Source organism: Acanthopagrus latus, chromosome 2 (assembly GCF_904848185.1).
Source record: "Acanthopagrus latus isolate v.2019 chromosome 2, fAcaLat1.1, whole genome shotgun sequence".
NCBI classification, from domain to species: domain Eukaryota; kingdom Metazoa; phylum Chordata; class Actinopteri; order Spariformes; family Sparidae; genus Acanthopagrus; species Acanthopagrus latus.
In genome coordinates this window covers 31,458,546-31,483,401 of record NC_051040.1, presented here as the reverse complement: position 1 = coordinate 31,483,401, position 24,856 = coordinate 31,458,546, and the positions used below count along the sequence as shown (strand labels likewise).

At 41.1% G+C, this 24,856-nt stretch overlaps 1 protein-coding gene across 1 annotated transcript in view; it reads left to right on the top strand.

The window, feature by feature from the left end:
- The first annotated feature begins 663 nt into the window (after nucleotides 1-663).
- The window catches only part of nlk2 (nemo-like kinase, type 2), a 45,428-nt gene continuing 21,235 nt past the window's right edge, over nucleotides 664-24,856 (top strand). The window contains exons 1-5 of the mRNA XM_037073572.1: nucleotides 664-2,550; nucleotides 15,417-15,546; nucleotides 17,325-17,380; nucleotides 19,408-19,514; nucleotides 21,640-21,725. Of these exons, the coding sequence (XP_036929467.1) occupies nucleotides 2,075-2,550; nucleotides 15,417-15,546; nucleotides 17,325-17,380; nucleotides 19,408-19,514; nucleotides 21,640-21,725 (855 nt within the window). The 5' untranslated portion in view covers nucleotides 664-2,074. The remainder of the gene's footprint in view (nucleotides 2,551-15,416; nucleotides 15,547-17,324; nucleotides 17,381-19,407; nucleotides 19,515-21,639; nucleotides 21,726-24,856) is intronic.

The window sequence follows — 24,856 nt, the reverse complement described above, 5'->3', positions numbered from 1 at the left end:
CTTCAGTTACTTACCAATTTCGTGCCCTGGGCAAGATTTTAACTGGTTCCTCTTGCATGTTAGACAATTTCCATCACACGCCAATTACGTTCATACACTCACAAAGACACTGGATTGCTTAATTTCATTTTTCTTTACCTCAGAAATAAAACAGTATTAACGAAACAATTGCATGAAATCAAATAAAAATACAATACAGATGAGTTATTGCACAGACCATATGATTTATTCTAATCACTTCAATCTTACATAGTTGTGTTTACAATGATATACCGCGCTGGTGTTAAAGTCCAGGCCTGCATTATTATCCAGCCCTGTTAATTACTGCACACAGATATAAACATGTAGCCCGCATAAATACAAACTCATTTATGTCAATAACCTCCACCAGGGGACTCCCCTGGCAATATGATTCTGTAGACCTTTTTCATCCAAACTTACTACCGCTGTTTCCTTCTTCTGACACACACAAGTCTATCAGAACCTGATTGGAGATATTTTATTAAATTGAAGTGAACAGTTTGTTACCACTGTTTCAGTGTGGATATCATTGGACATTTAGAGCAGCTGTCAGCCCTGCTGTCACCCCAGCAGCACGCGCCACTGGCTGCACGCAGTGACAATCAAAGAGATTACCATTACGTCATTGCGGTGCGGTAGCGGATTGGCTGGTCGTCCTGCATAATCTCACCTCCGAGTAGCAAAGGTTTTGTTCACCATGTTGGATAAACTGCTTATTTTATTTGCCTGGTAACCAATAGTTTTATCATGTCAGTGACAACGGAGCGCCGTGGGCCTAAAGCGTAAAGATTCAACCGGGTGGCTTCCTCTTTCTGCGCAGACAGCAGGCAGGTTGACGGACACCGATACGAACGAAAGGAATACTATTTTGATTTGGCGACACGGACACCGATTAGCTAGCTCCAATCTGTCAGGTTGAATACAACTGCCTTCTCTCTGTCGTCTGGCTGCAGGGTACTTTCCCGCATTAAAAGGATTTAACTTTTTGTTTTTACTTCGTTATTTGTTTGTTATTCATCTCTCTGGATGTATGCTAATGAGCAGCGAGAGGACAGTGTAAAACATACTAAAAACAAGGCTGTCGATGGGGGAAATAAATTGTCCGTTAGCCGTCTGTGAGGATTTGTCTTTTGTTTTTTTGAGTCATGTTCGAAGCCTCGTCACTCTGTCAGAATGATGGGGATTTCTTATCAGGAGCGTAGCTCAGTGGATTGGTGTAATATGTGAGTGGAGTGGATGGCCGAGGCCTGGGCCTGCCTGCGTGCGCTGTTGTATTGTGGCCTGGGCTGGGGTACACCTCCTCTGCACCGGATCAGCGGCGTTAATTACAGCACGAAGATTACCCTTATGTACAAAGTAGCCGTCCGGCCTGCGCACGCATCCGAAGGAGGATTCGGTTTGTAATAGATGCGATTTCCAAGTCTTGTGGGGCACCGGTGGTGGGAAGAGCAACGGTGCTGGACCAGAGCTTTAAGCAAACTTGTACACTTTTAAAATATGATTGCGCTGCTTCCGTGACATGCTTTAGATCACACTGTTTTATCAAGACGGGGAAGCTGAACTTCATCAGGAGGAAGGAAGCGCCACCTCTATCATGAGGGAGATCTAGAGCCACCGACTTTTTTTTTTTATTTATTGAAGGGGGGGGCGGGGGGCGGGTTATTTTCTATTAAATACATTTGATTTATCTGTGTAGGTAGTAACACAATTAGGGCTTCACTGATTTTTAAACTCGTGTGGTCATTGCTACATTTTTACATGCTTATGTTAGGATATGTTAATAAGCCCCAGGCTACAGTAGCCTAATGGTGTGGATGCCAACAATAATAATTTAGAGGAAGTGGGTCAGATCCTTGTTGGCATTATGTTAAGGAGGCTCACCAGAGTAGTTACACTCTCCACAGATTCGAAGTAGCTGTTGTTGGATCATCTGACCACCAATCTGTTTCTATATGTGTTCTTAAAGTTTAATTAGTTGTAGTGTTGCAACCTGGTAGCCCTCATCATCACTATTAGAAGCAGGTTCTGAGCAGAGGCATTTCAGCATCATTGAATGGCTCTGTGTGGCGCAACGGCTACAAATGTTACAAAAATGATGGCTGCTTACAACGGGGGGTCCTCAGCAGTGGCTGCCCATCTCCCGCACCACCACCACCAGCTCCAGCACCTTCAGCCTCCCCACATGCACCACCATCACCACGCGGGCCAGCATCTCTTGCAGCATCCGGGCTCCGCTGCCGCCGTTCACACAGTCCAACAACAGACCTCCACGGCTGCTGCTGCGGCGGTGATGCTGAACACCGGCCAGCAGCAGCCCTACTTCCCCTCTCCTGCCCCGGGACAAGCCCCCGGGCCGGCCGCTGCTGCAGCTCCCGCCCAGGTTCAAGCCGCCGCTTCTGTCAAAGCTCACCACCATCACCACCATCACCAGCAGCAGCATCATCAACAGCAACACACGCACCACCTACAACAGCAGCTGGATATAGAGCCTGACAGGCCCATAGGCTATGGAGCATTTGGGGTTGTCTGGTGAGTGTACTGCACTATAATTCCTGAACAGATTACTTGTATTCACGCATATTTTAGCCTATTTTACGAAAAGCTATGCACATACACCTAGACTGTATTGTTGCAGCTTAATTTCAGGCAGGCGCTGTTTCAGTAAATCACTATAGCCTGTATAAAAATGAACTTTTACAGTGGTTGTGGTTGATTTTTTTCCAGATAGATTATTTTTCTTATAATTTTCATTTAATCTAACGTTTCAAATATCTGCATTTGAAACTGCAACATTAGTTGAAAGTAATTCCTACTAATGTAATTTAATGGACAACAATAAAGAGTAAAGCACTTCATGTTTAATGTGATGAATAACTAACTTCCAAAGCTTGGCAAATTGTATTGAGCAATCCTTACATCAGTTCAAACACTGTAACATACTACAGCCTTTTGTTGACAGTGGTCATCTAGTGTATAGAGTGTAAATAACTAGCATAGAAAAAGTTTTCAAGTACAGTGACCACATGTATTATCCAGTAGAACAGGTGAAAGGCACTTAGTATATGTACATTTTTTAAAGCTGAGCTTTACCAATATTTTATTTTTGGAGCCAATACAGTTATCAGGGAGTAAAGCATTCTTATATCAATATATTGGCTGATATAAACACCATTTTTACAATGATCCCTTTAAGATCAACTTCACATATAAAATGATGATCAGTGTTGTATCTGACAACATATACATGAATAGTCATATTAGTGTGATAGGACTATGATGGCTAAAAATATCAGCCAACTGATGTATTGCTCTGCCTCTAATGTTAACTAGCCCAGTGAATTTCATTCACATGCCACTAGCTAATGTTTATAAACATTAACATAATGTGTTAAGAAATAATGTTAGACTGTAATTATGTGCTGGTGCACCCAAATGAAAGAAATGGGTGCACCAGTGTAACAGGTTAGTCTAGAGCATTGCATATGTGCCTTGGCCTGATTGCCCAGCAGGCCACTAGGATTACAGCTTTTTAGGTTTAAGCAAGCTAACTGCTGAGTGCTAATCAAAGTTACATAATATTGCTAAACAAATTAATTCCTCCTTCCTTGCCATTTCTTCCTTTGTGTAGCTAGGTAGCAACCTTAAGGCCATGTCTGTCTATCTATCTAAGTACATTTATATTCAGCAGACACACATGCCTACACACACAATGGGCATCCATAAGCTAATGCCTGCTGGGTTAAACCTGCAGTAACATAATAAACATTAAAACAAAATAACTTGCATGAAATAATTAATGTTAAAAAAAATAAAAAATAAAAAAGATAAAAATAAATAAATAAATAAATATATAAATATATATATATATATATATATATATATATATATATATATATATATATATATATATATATATATATATATATATATAAAAAGGAACAGTTAATGGCACACTACCTACTACTCTTGTTAGTGGTCAAATATTGGTAAAGGAGTGAGAGGGATCCTAGGCATCAGAGAAACAATGGAGGGAAAAATATTTGCCATAATCTTGAATATTTTCACATATGACTTGGTGATTTAAGGGTTAATTTCAACCAAAGTAATTTTAAAAACCCAGACAATGTTAAGTTGTGTTTTGTTTCAGTTGAGTTAAAAGTGTTTTACATTGACTGGTTTTGTCAATGGCGTCTGGAGGCTTTTGGAGTGATATAACTGCTGTTCCTGGTTAAATATAAAGGATCTTACTCTTTAACAAAGGCTATCTGTAAGGATCTGGCTATAATTTAGTCATACATTTGAAATGTAAACCTAAGACAAACAGTAGCCAAAAAACCCCCAACCTTTTAGCAGACATACTATATCAAGCAGAGTTGCCCACAAGAATTAAGTTGCAGCAATAGCAGTTGTGTCACTGCTGCCGGCTGAGGCGATCCACCACTTGCCTAAATTTTTGTATCTGTTAGACATTTATTTTGGATTTTATTCAGTTGATACAAATAACTGATGATTACCTGCTTCTAATGGTCGATAGAGACACGACAACCAATAATTTGAAATAGCTTATAACCTGTAGTTTATGTACACATTAGGGTAAGAAAGGATAAGTTGTAGTGATCTTCTTGATGTTGTTCTTGTTATTGTTCTTCTGTTCTCTACTTTTATTGTTGGATTGCATACCAAATTTCAGAGTGCAAAAAGCCACCTTCTGTATCGGAGCGTGTAAATGTCTGTATCAGCATGTCTGATGTGCAACAAGCACATAGCCCTCTGATTAAGCAAAAGGATAATATGGCTCTTTTGAAATTAAGAGGTAATGAGAAGGGAAGAGTGGTAATGTGAAAATATGTTTGGTGTGTATACTCCTCAATGCCATGTGCAGGGCTAAGTGAAGTCTGTGAATGCACCGAGACATTATGTGAATGAAACTAAAACATTACCTTGTCCATGAGCATTCGTGCCTGAGTCATGCCAGATAGATTTGAATATGAAATGCTGGTTGTTTAATGATGTGTGTTTACCACCAGTGAAGTAGAACTCTACCAGTTCAGCTACTTGAGTGCCCCTTGAAGAAAATTTTAATGTGCGATCATTCGTTTTTATACCTGGACTGTTCATTTGCCTGTAGTTTACAGTAGCTGCAACAACATACAGAGTGTGTGTATCTCTGCGTTTGCATTCTGATCAATCAACTGACCAGAGACTCTTGCCCCATTAACAACAAAAGGCTGCCTTTCTGCCATTTTCTACTGTCTTCTCCTACATGTTTTTTCTAAACACACACTGGCAATACGGACCGGCATGGCTGAAAGCGAAAATTTTCAGGCAGAGATGGAAGGGTTCACTGCATTTACCACACAAGACATGGTGTGAGGCAGAATGATCACTATGGGGAAACACCTTTTTTTAAAAACAGCTTTAATTAAGGCATTTTCAGTTATAGAGATAAAGGTTTACATACATACATACATACATACATACATACATACATACATACATACATACATACATACATACATACATACATACATACATACATACACATATCAGTTCTCATGAACATGAACCCGTACTAGTACCCTCCCCTCCTCCCTCCCCACATACCCTCCCTTGGGACCAAGAGTATGAGAGAGAGAATAAGAAAAGAGAGATCCAATGCTGCATAAGTGTAACATCAATGGGCTAGTCAGACAGGTTGACAAAATTAAGTACCAAGGTAACATGATGGTTAGATATTAAACTTCTTTACATACTAAATAAAGGGAGACCACGGTCTGGTGTCACAAGAGCAGTTCAGTGTATGTTTTATCTTTTCTAACTGAAGTAGAGATAGAACCTCCTGAATCCACCTCCTTAAGGACTAGTGCAGTGCCTGTAGGAAATATATATTCCTATAAAAAAGTAGCTTTTTCATGGATGGCCAAATGAGGCTGTGTTTGAAGGTGGGACTTAAAGGATATTTAGGTTTGTTGTGAAATCCAATATTCCAGGGTATAATTGGCCGTTTTTGACTATTTTTGATTTTCTATTATATTTCACCTTAAAAACTATCTACTTGGCGTCATTATTTTCAGCATAACCTCACGTGTGACTATACAATTATTATTTTTTTTATTTTGACATACTGTAACACAATGGACCTAAAATTACAAAAAAGATCCATAAAATCCGACTACAAAAAGTTACATATTTTTACTGTGAAAACCACAAATGTTTAACAAACCATTTTTATTACTTATAATGCAATATAAATTGTTTGCTGAATATGTGCATACATTTTAAAAATGCTGTCTCTACACCGACTGTTGTTGCCTGTCATTCATCCGCCCTCCCACAACTTCCTGTTCCTCAACAACCAAACTTGCTGCCTGGACACTTTTGTGACAAAAGCTCATTTGTACCATTTCTTCCTGCACCAGACACAAAGCAAACGTGACGGCAATGTTTGCGAAAAAGCATGGTGGACATTACCACACTAAGTTCGGTTTTGGACCTGCCGGTGCGTCCGTCGACTTGGAAGGTGGGCCGTGTGGGGTGTCGGTCCGGACTTGTTTAGTCTCATTAATCCACAACAGTCAGTTTAGATGCACAGAACAGAATGGGACCGAACTGCCGGCAAAATCCAGGTCCAGTTCGCGCTGCTGCAGGTACAAATCCGCTTGTTTTCGTGGGTTTGAGCTCTGCAGTGATTGGCTCTGGTGTGCATGTGGCTACAGTGTGCAGTTATTAGCTCTGGTGCGCACATGACTGTGGTGGCTACGGTTAGCAATGCTAACAGAATTGGTAAAGCATTTATGAAATAAATTATTAACAGTATCATGGCAGTCCAAACAAATGCGATGTTGCACACCTTTGAACCAAGCAGCAGCCATGTGGAAACTCTCAGGTCAGTTTGATCCTGATCTGCAGAGATATTTGAGGAACACATAGTCACACACACAGATAGACAGACAGAGATTCCTTGCTTTTATAGAGAGGTGGGCATTTGTTAGATTTCCATTTCATCAAAGGTCCCATATTATACTGTTTTTCATCAATTTCACACAGATGTCAGAGGCCCGGCAGCTCTGTATTCGATAGGCATTGCCCCAAACCCATCTGTGGTCCTGAATTTCAGCTGTCTAATGAGCTAATGCTAATGAGCTCCGTCTGTCAACGCCTACTTGGAGAGCCCTTCCTGCTACATCACTCTCAGGGAGAGGATGCCCCTTGCGTTAGCAGTAGTGTGCGCTATTATTTACGGTGGATGTACATATGTATCACTGTGGCTTGCAGAGATTTTTTCGTTCAACCATACCAGTTTGACCCAGAATGGGACCCAGAAGGAGAGGCTCCTGAAGAAGTACAGACTCTGTGGCTGCAGCAGGATGTTTCAGAATGGTTAGTGTGTCTGTATAATGTTAGTTTGTGCGTATGTGTTGTTGCGTTTAGCACTGTGAAGCTAATGGCTAACAACTAGCGAAAGCTGTGTTTGTCTCCAACACAGTCTCCAAACTCTTGGACAGTGTTAGCATCATCTCTGTCTCCAGTCTGCACATGTTTCCAGACTTTTTACTGCGACAACCAAGCTCCATTGTAATATCATTAACATTAAACTCGCTTCAAACTCCATTGCATAGTGGACCGAAGCAGAGCTAACTAGTTAGCTGATTTACAGCTGACTTCACCATACTTGTAGGCAACTGTAAAGACTATCAAACCGTGGCTACACTTTTCGGTGGCTCGGGTGCAGTTGCTGGGTCCGGTATGGTTGGGACTGATCCTTTTACGAGGGTCAGTGTCGAGGCAAAGCCAGCTTTGTACTGACGCTCGTTACTGAAGCAGTCCGATGTGAAGCGATGAGCACACACACACACAAGCAAACACGAACCGTAGCTGGCACGTTGTCTTAAAATATGAAACGCAACCACTGTCTCTTCTGTTGTTCTGTAGCTGGGACAGTATATAGGCACTTATGTTGATTTTTACAACCAACAACAGAGCTATTTGCGTGTTTATCTTTGAGCGACGACATTTTGAAACACTGCTGTCTCACTGCTGGACACACTGAACTTCACCTCGGGGATGAACGCCCCCCCTCTCAGATATCTCCTATCACAGCACAGAGGAGGTCGGCCTCTGATAATGACTCCTTTCGTTACATAACGAAAGGAGCAGAATCTGAACAGCCTGTAGGAGCGCCGTGTTACCAGTGGGTGGGCTGCAGAGACCATGCAGGAATCACTTGTTTTCCTCATTCTGGGAGTTGGCAGGCTCAGGGAGGACCAGCTTATATATGTAGAGACCAGAGAAAACATGTTTTTTATATGGGACCTTTAAAATCACCCTGCAAGTTATAAGGCTACAAAATGCTATTGCTCTCTTTTGTGTATTAGTGGTGCATATTTCTGAGCATGTGACTCCAAGTAAAGCAGTGAGTGGATTGGGTTTGAGGGGTGTGTTGCATAGAACTGATAGACAGTCGAAAATGGCGGACCAGAAATCAACTTAGGAGGAACAGGACCAGAACATATATGGCCCAGTGACACTTGGTTGCCACACCTGGGACAGGTAGGCAGAACAGACGAGTATATTTTAGCTAACCTATCATTGGAGTAATGTAACCGATGGACTACTTTGAATTGTATCAACCCGTGCCTTAATCATATAGAGGAGGTGTGTATGTTAGCGATACATTTAGCCCAGACATCATCCAGTATCACAATTTCCAGATCCTGTTCCCATGCTTCACTCGTTTTAGTGTGCGATGGGGGATCCATATTATGTATTATATTATATGCCTTGGAGATCAGACCCCTGTTCCATGAAATCAGATTTAATAAATCGTACACAGAAACTTTGTTTGGTGGCTTGGGGTAAGTAGGGAAATGTTTGGGGGCGAAACTGCGTGCTTGGAGATATCTGAAGAAGTGAGATCTCAGGATATTATTGTCTTTTACTAGGGCTTCGAAGGACAGGAAAGAGCTCTCATCAAACAAATCATCAAAGAAAACCAGTCTGTGCCGATGTCAACCAGTGAAATTCTGGTCTGCCTGTGAGGGTGCGAAGAGATGGTTGAAAGAAAGAGGGGAGAGGCTTCATTGATCAAGGTTAAAATGCTTACGAAATTGTACCCAAATTCTAATGGAATTAGACGCCACAGGATTAGAAAAAGTCTTACTATTTGTCTGTGTTGCCAATGGAGCTGTTAGCAGTGAGATAGGGGATATCGATGAATGTGATGAAAGCTCCATCATCGCCCAGGTAGGCCCATTTTTCCATCCATCCATTATCTGTACACATTATATGTACGCCGCTTAATCCTCTGCAGGGTCGCGGGGGGGCTGGAGCCTATCCCAGCTGACTTAGGGCGAAGGCAGGGGACACCCTGGACAGGTCACCAGTCTATCACAGGGCTACACATAGAGACGAACAACCAGGCACACTCTCATTCACACCTACGGACAATTTAGAATGATCAATTAACCTCAGTATGTTTTTGGACTGTGGGAGGCGGAGTACCCGGTGAAAACCCACGCTTGCACAGGGAGAACATACAAACTCCACACAGAAAGATCCCAGGCGTCCTAACCGGGACGCGAACCGGGGATCTTCTAGCTGTGAGGCAGCAGTGCTAACCACTGGGCCACTGTGCAGCCAGGCCCATTTTTGTCAGTGAAAAATGTCACCCAATATGTCAGTTTGGAATTATTTGATGCCCAATAATAATGAGGAAGTTGGGGAGACACAATCCTCCTTCCAGTTTAGGTCCTTGCAGATAGATCTTCTTTAAATAAGGCGTAGTGTGGTTCCATATAAAACATGAGACATACTAGTACCAGTTTAATGATGATGAATAAGTAAATAAATGAATAAGAAGCTACCTACACATTATTGATAATTGATAATGGCCACTGTACTCTAATTACAAATGAACCCCATGTTAACATTGACTGGTTAATGCACCCTTTCAAAGCTGCCATGACTTAGTTTACCATTCAGATAAAAAGTAGATAGACTGTATGTGACATTTTGAGGCATAACAGGTTGTATGTGAGTGTGGGGTTTACAGTCCTTCAGTTACCTGTATCCTCGGTTTGTATGTGACCGATAATGTATTGCTTAGCTTCAGCAGGGTTGTTGAACGATCTCTGTTCTCCATTTGGGCCAGTGATTTTCAATGTCGTGGGGAACAGTGTTAGGGCAGTGGCTCTGCAGCTCTCTCACTTCTTTAAAGACAGCCTGACGTTTCCTCACAGCAGCAGTGTAGTCTGGATAGATGTAGATCGGCTTGTTATTGTGTAGAACTGGGCGCCGGCATGCTGCCCTTTTCAAGACATCCATCTTCTCTTGAAAATAGTGAAATTTAACCGCAATCGGTCACGGGGGTCCCCTGCTTGGGTTTGGGCAGCAGGCTTCTGAAAGTTCGGTCAAGTGTCGGAGTGTAGTCCAGGCCCAGTGCGTCTTGTAGTAGCTTAGCCATTGACATTTCCATACGAATATCCCCAAGGCTCTACTCTGATAATTCGACAATTATCTCTGCTCTGTCTTGACTCCAGATCTTCGTTCTTAGATGTTAACCCTTTAAGGCCTAAGCCTAAAAATTCTGGCCTGGACCTCTCTGGCTTATTTAACTATAAAATGTCCTGTGATTAAGTGCTTTTGCCCATTTTTTTCAGAACACTTGGAACTATAAAATTTGAACAGTGTGAAACATATTTACAATATTATTTTTTCAATTGTTCTGTAAAAACAACAATAACAATGAAAACTATGTACAGGCGTTTTTTTCCCTCTCAACTCTCTCCTCTCTAGCTTTGATGATACTGCCAATGGCAGTTTCTGTCTGGCAACAGGCAAAGTCCCACATCACAGCCCTCACACTTCCAAGGAGTGCTTCTGTGGCAAACTTTGCACCGCCGTCGCTCCCCGCTGGCCATCTGAGCCTTTGACAGTCCAGTGCCTGTGGGGACAGGTAGGTGTTGGCATGGACCACCGGTCGTCTCGGGCTTGCCTTTTAGATCAACTCCAGGTGTGCAGCAAGCTCCTCCTGGAAGGCCTGTCTCGTGAGTGGCCTCTGCTGCATGCTGGCCGACTGGACTTTGTGGATCACAAAGGAGTTGGTGACCATAATATCCACCAAATGCTGGAACACAGTGGTGGTCCACCTCTTGGTTTTATGGTGGACCAAATTTGTCCCAATCATTTGGTCAGAGGTGTTGAGGCCACGCATGTACTTGTTGTACTCTGTGATTGCTGTGGATCTGGGGATGGAGATCTTCTGTTTTGTCCCATCCATCTTCTGCCAGCGCAGCACTGTCTCCCCACTGTACACCGGGTGGATGGTGGAGCACAGGGAGACCTCTCGAGTATCCATCCATTTGACAAACAGAAGATCCCTGTCCCTGACCCACCGTATGCTGCCTCACGGGGATGTTTTAGTGAGGGCATTCTCTTGAGTGGTGGGGACTCCGACCCTTCCTTGTCTGTAGGTCCCACAGGCTCCGACCCCCTGCTGGCTCAGGTGTGTGAAGAGGAGAGGACTTGTGTAAAAATAGTCTGTATAGACAGTGTACCCAGATCCTAGGTATTTCTTTTACACCAGAGCAGTCACAGCATCAAATGAGAGCCCCTTGCCTGATGACATGCTGGACTTGCCTGTGTAGAGGGCGAAGTTGATTGTGTAGCCATTGTTATCTGTAAGCATGAAGAACTAAGAAGAACTAAGCCCCCACTTCATGGGCTTTGCCTTCATATACTGCTTTATGCTGAGCCTGGCCTTGGTTGCAACCATCCTCTCATCTACAGCAAGGTGCTGTCTAGGATGGTAATAGAGTTTGCACCTTGCACCAGATCATTTCCATAAGGGGTCGGACCCGGTGTAGGCGGTCACATTCTTCAGTGCCCTTCTTCTCTTCATTTATTTGGTCCTCCGCTGGGTCGCTCATGTGGACATTTGAGAGGCCTCGAACCGGTCTCTGGCCATGCGGTTGCAGGGAATGGGATGTGGCGTCGCCCCCCCCCCCCGTCCAACAATAGCGACCATCACCGTGGCAACCCCCGTCTGATGATAGCGACCATATTTATTTCTTGACGTAGCTCGGCGGAGAGGCTCTCTATTTGAGTGTGCAAGTCTGTCGATAGTGTAGAGACCATGTTCTCCATTTTGGCCAAGACCGACCGCTCAGAAGCTTTGATGGCTTCCATTATGGAGGCGACGGCCGAGGTGTCTGTCAGTGGTCCTTCCACGGGAGAGTCCGGGGTTTTGGCTGCTTCCTTGGGCCTTTGTTTACTTGACATGAGTGCAGGCGTTAAAAGGGTAGAAAGAAGACAGAGAAAAGAAAAAAACTGCAGCTACTGTATACTAGGAGGTTTAGGATACGCTTTGGTTAGTTGTTTGATTGTTTTAGAGGATGAAATTAAACAAAATTGTAATTTTCACGCAGAGCTCAAGGAAGATGCATGTTTACATATCGCTGCTCTCGAATGCCTCCCTTCACACTGGGGAAACACCTTGAAAACATACAGACATCATCATCATGATGTGTACTGCCATTGCTCTTTAGGATCCACAGCACTGGCTTTCTGTGTGAATTACACAGCGGTTTGTCTTCATGCTGGAGCTGCTTCGCTCTGTGTGAATGACCAATGGCGGAGAATTGGCGAACCACCACTGTGGCGATAATGCGGATTCTCTGTGTGAAAGGGGCTACTGATTCTCAATTCTTTCCCCCCTCCTCTCTCTGTGATGTGTTGTTCATAAAGTAAAGTACATTTTCCCTCCAGCTACTGTCGGCAGTCAACATTTCAGTTTAGCGAACTCACTGGAGTTCAACGTTACAGATCCCTGCTGCAGTCAGGCCAGATTAGCTGTTCTCCCAGTATTTTTTTCCCTTCAGGCCTGCCTCCTTACACATAAAAATAAAAAAAGTTAAAATAAAAAACAAATGCTTCAGAGTACACTGATAGACGAGGGCCATTATCACATGAAGCACAAGTCTTTTGGAGAAAACGTCCCCAATCAAATCCGTAACTTAACAACTTTATGTCCGGCTGGAAAATCATCAGTCAACATAGGGTGGAATCTCCTGATTATACTCTTGTAGTATATCGAAGCAGAATGTTCATTGTCTACATTGCGATGCATTTCAAATCAAGAACTTTTTACACCTCTTGCCATTTTTGAATGACTGTAGAGGAAACACCACCCCTGTTCACTCTGCACCTGAATCAGCTGAGCGTTGGCTCTGCACCTTTAGCTACTTGAGTATTTTTAATGTGAAACATCTGAGCAGGTGATAGATCTTTTTTATGGCTGTTGATTTACTGTCAAAGTGGAAAAGTATATGAAATATGAAAATGAATTTCCATGACAGAAGAGAATTGAGTATGTCTGGACTGATGTAATTGTAATGTTGATGTTATTTTTATTTTATCAAGTAAACATGGAAAAGTGTTGAGTTTGTATTCAGCAAATACAAACAGCAGATCAGAAAGTATAACGGATCCTTACTTAAATATGATGAGGCATAGCATTGTCCCCAATGTAAGCCTGTTGGAAATAAAGGCCTGTGAACAAATTAAGGATATAATCTCAAGACTATTTGGACATTTCTACCAGCAGGAACCCCTCATGTTATACTTATCATTCCACTGCACTGTGGTCGAAAGTTCCTCTGGTTGAGAATGTGTGCTTAGTGATGGTGTTTTGAGCACAGCCTTGTCTTGAAGCCTTAGATCTCTGTCCATTGCCATCTGTTTGCCTTGACTGATCCTATTTGAAAAGGTTCACTGAAGGTTGCGCATGAAAAAGCTGTAGTGTGTAGACCTGGAAATGGAATGCTCTTACCTGCTGCGTTCCTTGCAAGGACCCTGATCTCTGCATTCCTGTACTGTAACAGGCTGGACACACTGGATGCTTGTCTACAGTGTCGCGACTGCGTTGCTGAGCTGCTCCTGCTCACGTGTTCGTGTTCACATAGGCAGCTTTGCTGCTGCACATGGCTGCTCCCTGCCCTATCTGTTTACATGGAGTTGCCTTTGATAATTATCAATTAATATGATGACATTTTCCTTTACCCAAGCTGAAAGGACCAATACAACAGGAGGGGGAAAGAGAGGGAGGGAGGAAGAGAAAGTGTGTACAGACAAAAAAACTGCTGTTTACCTGTGTGTATTCTCTTCATGTTTATGAATTTTTCTACAGATACAGACCGTAAAACTGTAGTTAAACGCTTGTCTGATGTTTATGCCTCCAGGTCGTTTTCAGGTCTGTTTGAGAGAATCTGAGAACTGCACGCGTGATGCTTTAGAAATAGTTGAGACTCTAGATGAAGCCTAGCTTCACTTGGTGTGAGAAGTACAACTCGTGCATTCAGTGTGTCTGATCTAACCTGTTAACACGGACACCAAAATGATAAGATGTTACGCCACACACAGGTGCTGCTTATAAGCAATCAGTCTTTAAGATTCTAAGTCAACCAACAAACATGGTGAGGGGGCTCCTGACCACTCAATTACCTTGTCATTCAACCAAGCTAACATCTACCTGTGTCTCCTGTGGGTAGGCCACACTGCTTCCATAACCATCCACAAAATCATTTGGAATTGGCCTCTAGAATAAATATGTCTCATGACAATCTGGGCAGTAGTTACACCTGAATCTGAACTTAAATGTTGGTTCATTAATGTCTGAATTATTAAATAATTGTCAAAGTTATAACACCATCCTCTATTTTGTTGGGTTAGGGTTAGGGTCCTCTAGGGTCAATTTTAAAATTCTGGTTTTAACTTTCAGAGCTTTGCATGGTCAGGCTCCGCCTTACATCAGTGATCTGATCCAGCCTTACACCCCGGCTCGGGCTCTGAGGTCTGTGGATCAGAATCTGCTGATGGTTCCACGCACTTATTTCGGGACCAGAGGAGATCGATCCTTCCATGCTGTTGCTCCCAGACTTTGGAACGATCTTCCGCTCTCTCTGTGTTCAGTGGAGTCTGTTGACTCCTTCAAAAGATAACTTAAGACCTATGTATTTGTTCAGGCTTTTGCTTAATTGTCTTGGGGCTGCTATGATTGTCACTGAGTTGTCTTGGCCTTTTGAATTTAGATTTATATGTTCTTTTTAACTGTGTATTGTTTTGTTGTAATTACAAAGAGCTTTGTGACCCTGGTCTGTGAAAGGCGCTGTACAAATAAAGCTTACTTACTTACTAGCCTAGGTTTTCAAAGGTGATCGATCTATCTATCTATCTATCTATCTATCTATCTATCTATCTATCTATCTATCTATCTATCTATCTATCTATCTATCTATCTATCTATCTATCTATCTATCTGTCTATCTATCTGTCTATCTATCTAAACATAAATACACACACACACGTATAAAATCTTGTTTGCTTACATACTTACCCAGGTCAGTGACCGACCCCAGAGATGGAAAACGAGTCGCCCTCAAAAAGATGCCCAATGTCTTCCAAAACCTTGTTTCTTGCAAGAGGGTATTTCGGGAGCTGAAGATGCTGTGTTTCTTCAAACATGAAAATGTAAGTATGCAAAGCAGTGCTAAAAAGTGTCTTGCTACAAATACAATCACACTGTTTGGCCATTTTTGTGGTCATTTTGAAAGCTGTTTGTGTTGCTGTCTGAATCACATTAGGCTTAAAGGTATTTCTTATATTTAAGTGTATCCTTATTGACAATTAGGGTGGACAGAACATTATAATCAACTCTCATTATAACAAATACTATATAGTCAACAGCTAAGAATTATTGTACAGCTGTTCTTTTTGCTGCATAAGTAAGCCAGGTGAAAGTTACCTAGGCAGCTAAGTGACAGCAGGAGAAAACACAAGCACTTTGCTCACTTGAAAGAAGACACATTCCAACTGCTCAAATGGTCATTAGGTTGCTTTAACCACTCACCCTCAATGGCAGTAACAGCTATATAGCCAGTGTGGCTGCGTGTGTGGACTTTGTTGTTTTGAAGGTGTGTTTCACCTTCTTTTCTTTGCATCAGAATCATTGTCCAGAAATGCATTAAAATCCATTTGGCCTCTGACCTCGCTCACTAGTGCAAGATGCTGGATGGTGTGTACTTTTACTGCAATGTAATCTATATCATCATACAGTACCATTGCTAACATAACATAGTTTTTCTGGACAATGACATCACCACATTACAAATAATTGTAGCTCAAGAAACTACAATGTTCATTACAGCTCAGTATAGTTCCAACAAGGTGACAACTTTCTCTGGAGTTAGCTTTAAGTGTCCTCAACTTGCAAAGAGAGAAGTAAAATGAACATCCTCTGTGACTCACCGTGTAGCAGTCCATCGGCCATACTGGGATCTTGTCATGGATGCCACGGTAGTCCCACTCTGGGTACAGTACAGACAGCTGAGCGTAGATCTGTCTGCTCCCCTGTGGCATTCTGATGGTGCTACGCTATTAGATTATCAGGGCTTCTAAAAACAAGCTAACTGTTGCGTTGGCTTACTACTATCTACTGCTGGATAAAAAATGGGAAACAAAAATCCAAAAAAACGTGAACCTTGTTGAAAAGACCAATATAAAATGTAATTTCATGTGATGTACTGTGATGTACACTACAATTTATATAATGTTTAATTATAATTGTCGGCCCGAGCACTGACCAGTGCAAGGACCTATTGGAATTGCTAAGATGATTATTTTTCGTATTTCTATAATTCAACGTGATTGGGTGTGGGTGTGGCCAGGGGACTCCATGGTGCTTTAATTATAAATTACAGTTAAAAATGATATTTGTTGTTGCATAATCTCAGTCATCCAGGTCAAGTTAATTCCAAGTTCTGTTGTAAGCAACTGTTTCAGTTTCTTGAAGACGTTTCGCCTCTCATCCAGGAGGTTTGGATAATAATTATAATAGAAATAGTATTTTTTTGTAGTGATAAGCCACTCTATGCTTTTATCACTTTATCGAGAACTGAAGGCAACATTGGAAAGTATCACTGGACAAATGCCAAGTCAGTGTTGTTTGCTAGTTGTTGATTGTTGCTGGTTATTGTTTTGCCCAGTTACAGGCATGAGACTATGGTTCCAGCTCCAGTTACCTAATTTGCATGTTGAAATCAGATCACAAAATGGGCATAATTAGAATATAAATAACACTTACTGATACCAAGTGTAAATGCAAAGGTCCTGTGAGCAGATGCTATTATTCAGAAAACATATCCAGAAACAGATATCATGTATTAGTCTGAAAAATCTTTTAAAATAATAATAATAAAAAAAAGTTTAAAAAAAAAGAAACATACCTTGCCTTTTAATTGTTTCTTCAGGTGCTCTCTGCTCTGGACATACTACAACCTCCACACATCGACTTCTTTGAAGAAATGTATCCTTTACCATTGATTCATATGATGATGGTTTCAGGCATTTAATGTATTTATATGTACAATCGTTCTAAACCTGTGGCCAGGTAATGTAGATTGTTTTCAGGCAATCGAACATTTCGTAGTGCTCAATCAATGTTCTAAGATAATTCTTTCAGCTGGAACTTTATTGGTTGCTGCTATGACTATGCTTGCATTAAGTTCGAAGCTGTCCTTAGCATGCTATGTGCGGCTAAGCATGCAGCTAAATTTGTGGGTGGGGTGGGGGTTGTTGCTAGATTTAGAAAAAAAACCCTTGTTTAAAGTATTGTAAGGCAGGGTTCTCCCCAGATGGTGGAATAACGGCACTGCGCCGCTATACTCATTTTCAATATTAGCTGCTTTGTAGCAGGTGTTTGTGGGCTGCCGCAGTCTTCTCGTAGTAAATGCCAAGCTACTAACGAGACAGTGCCGTTTTAGGAGCAAGCTCTTGGCTCGCGGCATGTTGTTGTGTTTGTTTCTCTGTGGAAAGTCAATGTGGGGGCGGAGCCCACTATGAACTATGGGAGCCCATGAGGAGTGCTGGAGGAGCAGGTTAAATTAAAAAAAAAAGCGAGCTCCCTGACAGTGTGCCACTACACTACAAATTTCTGGGGAGAACCATGTAAGGCATTGATGTTCAGTAAGTAGGATGATAATGCAGATGTGTTTCTCACCTCTTCACCACCTCATCTCAAACAAACTCAATGAAGTTGTTGAAGTTGAGAAATTTATAATGTATAATGAATGATATACAGTACAGTTACAATCGGAAATATTAAACCCCTTCACTTCATTTTAGTTGTGTGAATAAAGGCTAAAGAAAATATATCTGTATAAATAGTACTTTGGTGTATTTGATAGTATATTTCTTTGCCAGTTGCTTGTTTAGTTTAAATATTTACTTGTTTAGCATGTATAGTTTTGTGTAGTTGGTATTTTATTTTGTTTTTGCACTTTAGCAATTTGGGTAATACTGTGGGCACCCATAGGTAGAAGGGAAGGTTTAATTTTTTACACCAGAGCAAACAAGCCATGCAAGATTTATTTGATCTTCATTTGCTTGCTTGAAACCAAAGGAACATTGAACTTTTTTTGCCTGCATATGTTTCAAGCCCATGATGCAGCAGTGGCCCTTTGATTTACATTGGAAGTTTGATCCTAAGTTTTTTCTTGACAAATGGCCAATGCATGTATATATATATATATATATATATATATATATATATATATATATATATATATATATATATATATATATATATATATATATATATATATATATATATATATATCATAAACTTAGCCTTGCTAAAGCTAAACATGAGAACCTGTTTTTGGTCTCTGAGTTTGGTATTTTTGGCACCCCCTATTGGTAGGGCTTTATTTATGGTCACTGATACACAAATTATTTATCAGTTATGGCATTTTCTTGTTAAGCCCTGTCCGTTGTCAAGTTTAATGAATGATGGTGGCCATGTTTTTCAGCTGAACTTGATACCAGTTTTGGTGTTGATAAACTCAAAACTTATTTCACTGTTCTGTGGTCCAAGGGGCTTTTTGTAGAGCTTCTTGACCTGTGTGTCAGATTTCTAATTATTCTAGTTTAAAGTATTAAGGGTGTAGCTTTTCCTAAATTGCATATTGGGTTTTAATGACAAACCCACCATCTGGCCAATTGGGCACATAGCACTTACATATCATTTACAGTTATTGGGACAGGTTTCATAGCTCATTACAGCAGCAATTTGATATGACAGAATGATGATAAGACAATTTAGTTCCACCTCTTTGGGACTTCAACCCTAATGACTTCTTGGATGACATGACATGTAGGGTCATAAATGTAATTTGGCAGTCCAAAAGAAACAGGAGCCATGCTGATATTCTGGATTAACCCTGAATTAAAGATATAAAGTACAGCTAGAATGACAGCGCCCTCATCCTGTGGCTCTCAGTGAAAGTTGTTTTTTGTATTTTTGTTTTTTTCTGTTGATTTCCTATTGGTCAGCTATGTGGTGACTGAACTGATGCAAAGTGACCTCCATAAGATCATCGTATCACCACAGCCACTGAGCTCAGACCATGCCAAAGTCTTTCTTTATCAGATTTTACGAGGTAGGTTCTCTTCTTGTTGTTTTTTTGCATAAAATGTTCTCCGTTAAAGTGAAACTCTCGCCAAAAAGCAACCAACCTATGTTTTATTTGTGAATGTGTATGAGTCAAACCTTCGTGGAAAAGCATATTACAACCAAAGAGGCACTTTTAATATTTACCATAGTTTCTTTTTCGGGCGAGCTCATTTTCAGTTGAGTGCTGGGGCACTTGTACGCTAGCATCAAAACATTAATATAATATTATATATTATTATTAAAACACTAAGAAGGCACAACATGAAACTTTGCTTGTAGTATCACCAGAGTCTCTTCACATGAACACCATCATTGAGAACATTGTTTGTGTACACAGAGTTTGCTAAAAAGAAGGTTTTTGAACAACTCACGTTAGCAGCTGTATCTTAGGCGTGCTGCCATCATGGCAGACAAAAAGTGTCGATCCCCGAGTGCGACCCAACAGGAAAGTTTGAGGAGCGGTCCACCATTACTCGCCTTCCTGTTAGGTCGCACTCGGGGATCGACACCTTTTGTCTGCCATGACGGCGGTGCGCCAAAGATACAGCTGCTAATGTGAGTTTAAAAATATTTCAATGCTAGTGTTACGGCCCCAAATAAATCACAAACAAAGATTCGAACAAAAAGAGGCCAGTAACATATAAAGGATGCCGACTCAACACAGTCAATGTTAAATGTTTTTATTTAACAAAAGAAAAGGGCAAGAGTTCCTGGCCAAACTGAAAAAAAAGAGATAAGAGACCCCAGACCAACCATGATCGTCACATCTGGGGAATCCTCCCAACTAAAGCTGCCTAATCAAAACTATTTACCTACGTAGAGAAAGAAAACAAAAAGATACGAAAACAGGACTACCAGGAACTCAAACCCAAATTAAAACAACAAGGCACTCTAATAGGCCAGGGAACTGAACCCAAACTTAAATCAACAACAAAATAGGAAACAGCAAAAGACTTTGAGGCCAGCGCAGCCTCCCTCCTCCTGCAACACACCTGTTATGAAAGAGAGAGAGAGTGAGCCGCCCTGATACTGCCTCCTTTTACCTGCTCAGGTGATTGCCCACACCTGAGGTCAGGAATGCGGAGCAGGGCGGAGACAGAGGACACACACAGGGCACTGACCTGGCCACATGTAACACTAGCGTACGAGTGCCCCAGCACTCCATTCAAAATGAGCTTGCCTGAAAATAAAACTACGGTAAATCTTAAAAGTGCCTCTTTCGTTGTAATTCTGCTTTTACACGAAGGTTTGACTCAAATACATGTTCACAAAAAAAGCCTAAGTTGCTTTTTGGTGAGAGTTTCACTTTAAACAGCAGTCGGGGTGGAATGTGAAGATGTGTATGTGAAGTGCAGGGAGGCCAAGTTAAATTATTGTCAGTCTTTTTCAGCATAGAATATTTTAGTGTTTACAGAGGGAAGTTACAGCTAAAATGTGATAGAGGGCATTAAGCTCATCTGGCTAGTGTTCTCAACTCTGACCAGCATCAGTGGTCAACATTACATGTATAATGATTAGTTTCATTGATGGAGATGTGATTTTTTTATTTAAAAATGTGTGTTGTAAATAACTGCCTTTTTTATTATTTGTGTAAAGCAAATAATCATGCATCATGACCCCATACTGAACACTATCAGTATATTAAGCATATATTAACAAATGTCAATTCTCCAGACCCTTTAGATATTTTGCTTTTTTCCTATCCCATCCTAACCAAGATATATGCCTTCCAAAATCCCTCTGTCCCATGGAGAGCTGGCCTTTTCTTTTAGTCTACTAATTGGACATTGTTGATAAACATCAGGTTAATGCCTGTTTCAGAATTACATGACTCTAGTGGATACATTTGTTTAAAAACGTGATGGTTTGGACATGTCCAACACACACTGACTAACAAAATGTACTGCTGGTATATGAGCAGACAACAATTTGGACACCTGTTCAAGAGCCTGTAATTTTCAGCTCACTCAGTCGACCTGTTTTTTGAATGAGCACTGGTAAGCACTGTATTAGTTATGGTTTCAAAAACTGAGACTTGAAAACAGGATTGTAACATCTGATACCTGGTGTAATCTTCTATTTTTTTTGTATCTTTTTCTTACTACCACCAGGTCTCAAATACCTTCATTCTGCTGGCATTCTACACCGAGACATCAAACCTGGCAACCTCCTGGTCAACAGCAATTGTGTGCTTAAGGTGTGTGGGACAAGTCAGTGGTTACCCTTTTTCATGTCATCTGATCATGTTGGAGAGAAAGTCAAAATTCACATACCACCTGAGGTTAATGGGACAATGACGAAAAATTGCCTTTGCCTGTGTATGTAAAAGTAAAAAAGTTGCATCTTTATCGTCAAGTCTTTTTAAGATTGTCTCAGAAAGAATGTGATTCAGCTCCCAAGCTAATTTTTTGGCCGTAGTTTTGGGTGTTTGTACTGTATAAAAGTTTACCTATTAATTGGTTTGGCTGATTAATCTGTGCTGATAGGACCTTTTAAAAACTACGGTTATTGGCTGAACTTGGCTCTGATAGTTTACGATGCCTGCGCAGCCTCCATCAGCTAAGCGCCAGAGTACGTTACGATTTTTCATGGAGCATACATGGACTCAATCATCATCATTGGAGGGCCAATTCTGCTTAAAATATATGTGTGGGTGTGATTAATTCCTGATAATCTAATTTACACAAATTGACACAGACTTTGGTAACTGCTGGAAACTACTAACATCAGAATATTACATTCTTCATGCCACTACCAACTTCACACGCTTAGATGAAAAAGTTAATTTAGGTCGATAATCTCTCAACTGCTGAGGAAACTACCAAGATTCAGAATGGAATTCCTAGTGCAATGCTGTCATTGGACGGGTTGGACAGACGGACGGACGCTCGCTCGTCAACCTCACCCGCTATTGCTATTGTCGGACCGGGGGGGACACGGTCACAATCATCGGACCGGACAGGCGCTTGCTCGCTCGTCACCCTCGCCCGCTACAAAGCAGCTAACATTGAAAATTAGTATAGTGGCCCTGAGCTTGCAGTAGGTGGCACTGCGCCACCGTTCCACTGTCTGGGGAGAACCCTGGACAAAATCATGGACAATACCATGGACACGTAAATGCGAGCTATTTGAGTCCCCATGTGAAATGCTTTATTTGATCACATTTATATATTAGATCTGATAAAATGTTTTGATTTAACATGATTGGGTGAGGGTGTGGCCAGGGGACTCCATAGTGCCCCCTAACAGCAGGTCATGTAACCAAAAACCTCATTTGATCTACATGAATTTTGCAGGACTTATAGCTCTCATCGATATAGCCAGGAATGTATTTTTAGGACTTTTTTGCCCCAACAGGAAGTTGGCCATGTCAAATTTTCTGACATTGTTTAGAGGACTTCACGATGTTGACAGACTCAACAATTTTTTTTTTTTTTAAACATATGTTTCTTGGCATTTTGATTTAAAGATACAGAGTACTTTAACATACAACATGAACGACAACAACCCCACCCAACAAGCATCTCAACCAACAAGGTCCATAGAGAAAAACAAGAGAAATAACTAAATGTACAGGAAATAAGAAAAAATAAGAATACGTAGAGATATAAAATCAGACACAAAATGCAATGCCACTACAAAAAAGAATGCACAGACACCAGAGTGACAGCACCCAGACAGTTACAGGGACAGTGTAGAGCAATGAATTTCAAGGGTCAAGAGCACACTGCAGATCCACGCTTCCAAGAAAATGCAAGGAAAGCCCCCAAATTTCATAAAATTTGCCAAGCTTATATTTAATACTATGAGTCAGCTTCTCCAAAGCCAGACATAATGATAATTCTCTAAGCCAATGGCTAATAGGGGGACATGATGTGTTTTTCCAATACATGGAAATGAGACATTTTGAATGAACAAGGCAACGATTGATCAATTTGATTTCATGCGATTTTAAAGAAAGGTTTTCAGGGTTCAAGATACAAAATTTAGGGGAGACAGGAATGGGTTTGGAAATTATCTGGGAAATCATATGTATTGCTTCCTTCCAAAATTTTTGCATCTTTTCACATTCCCAGATGCAGTGGAAAAGGGTGCCCTTATGAGTTTTACATTTCACACGGTGTCTGAAATGTCCGGGTTGAATTTATTCAGCTTTACAGGTAATGGTAACGTAGGTCCTCATTATCCAATTTTATTATTGTATCAATTTAAGTCTAGAATTAATTGAAAGGCTCTGGCCTTTAAACATATTTGACTCCACCCACTGTACAACACACATTCTCGCAGGTCCTCACTCCATAACCTCCTCTTTGAGTCAGATGACTCTTTAGCTTCTGAGAATATATTGTAAAGTGTCAAGATCTGGCCTTTGCTTTGCTGACGCTGGGTTGCAAACTGTTCTAACACTGTTAAAGGAGGACAATTAGATGAATGATTTAGGTTAGAGTGAATAAAACTTTGCAGCTGTAGATACTTAAAAAAGTGAGACTGTGGAATGTTGAATCTATTTTTGATTTCATTAAAGGACATCAGTGTATAACCATTATAGAGGTTCATGATCCCTCTAATCCCTTTGAGTGACCATTGTTTGAATCCTAAGTCTTTTGTACCAGGTTTGAACTCTATGTTCTCCCAGATAGGCGCAAGCAGGACAAAGGTGGGATGTCACCTACAGCATTATGAGCTTCATGCCATATCATCAAGGCATTTCTAACAAATGGATTTTGTGTATCTTTCTTCAAGTTCTTGAAAGCGTCAGAATATAAATATGAATCTAACGACAGCCCTCTAGTGGATGATGGAAGGAAGGTAAAGTGGTCTAAGTTGGAGTCTTGGGCACCTATTTTTCCAAATGAACCTTGTTAGAGTTGTTTTCATATCTTAGAAGAATTTAGGAGGAGGTGGGAGTGGGATTGACTGGAACAGATAAAGAAATTTGGGGTGGACATTGATCTTGAAGCACTTATACGTCCAATCACAGACAAAGGAAGAGAGATCCATCTGCTTAGAGATTCTTTGACTTTGGAAATAACTGGATCATAATTGGCAGAGATTAATGAGTTAAAAATGGGAGTAATAAAGATACTGAGGTACCTAAATCCTTGAGGTGTGTTCATAAATGGGTGCTGGAACATAGGATGGAGACTTTCCTGCTCATTGAGAAAGAAAACAGAGGATTTAGTTTGGTTAACTCTGTATCCTTTGAATTTCCCAAGCCTGTTAATCACATCAGCAAGGGCTGAGAAAGACTGTTCCAAGTTCATCAAAAAGAGTAATGTATCATCTGCGAACAAGGCTATACGATGCTCTACATCTGCAACCTGAATT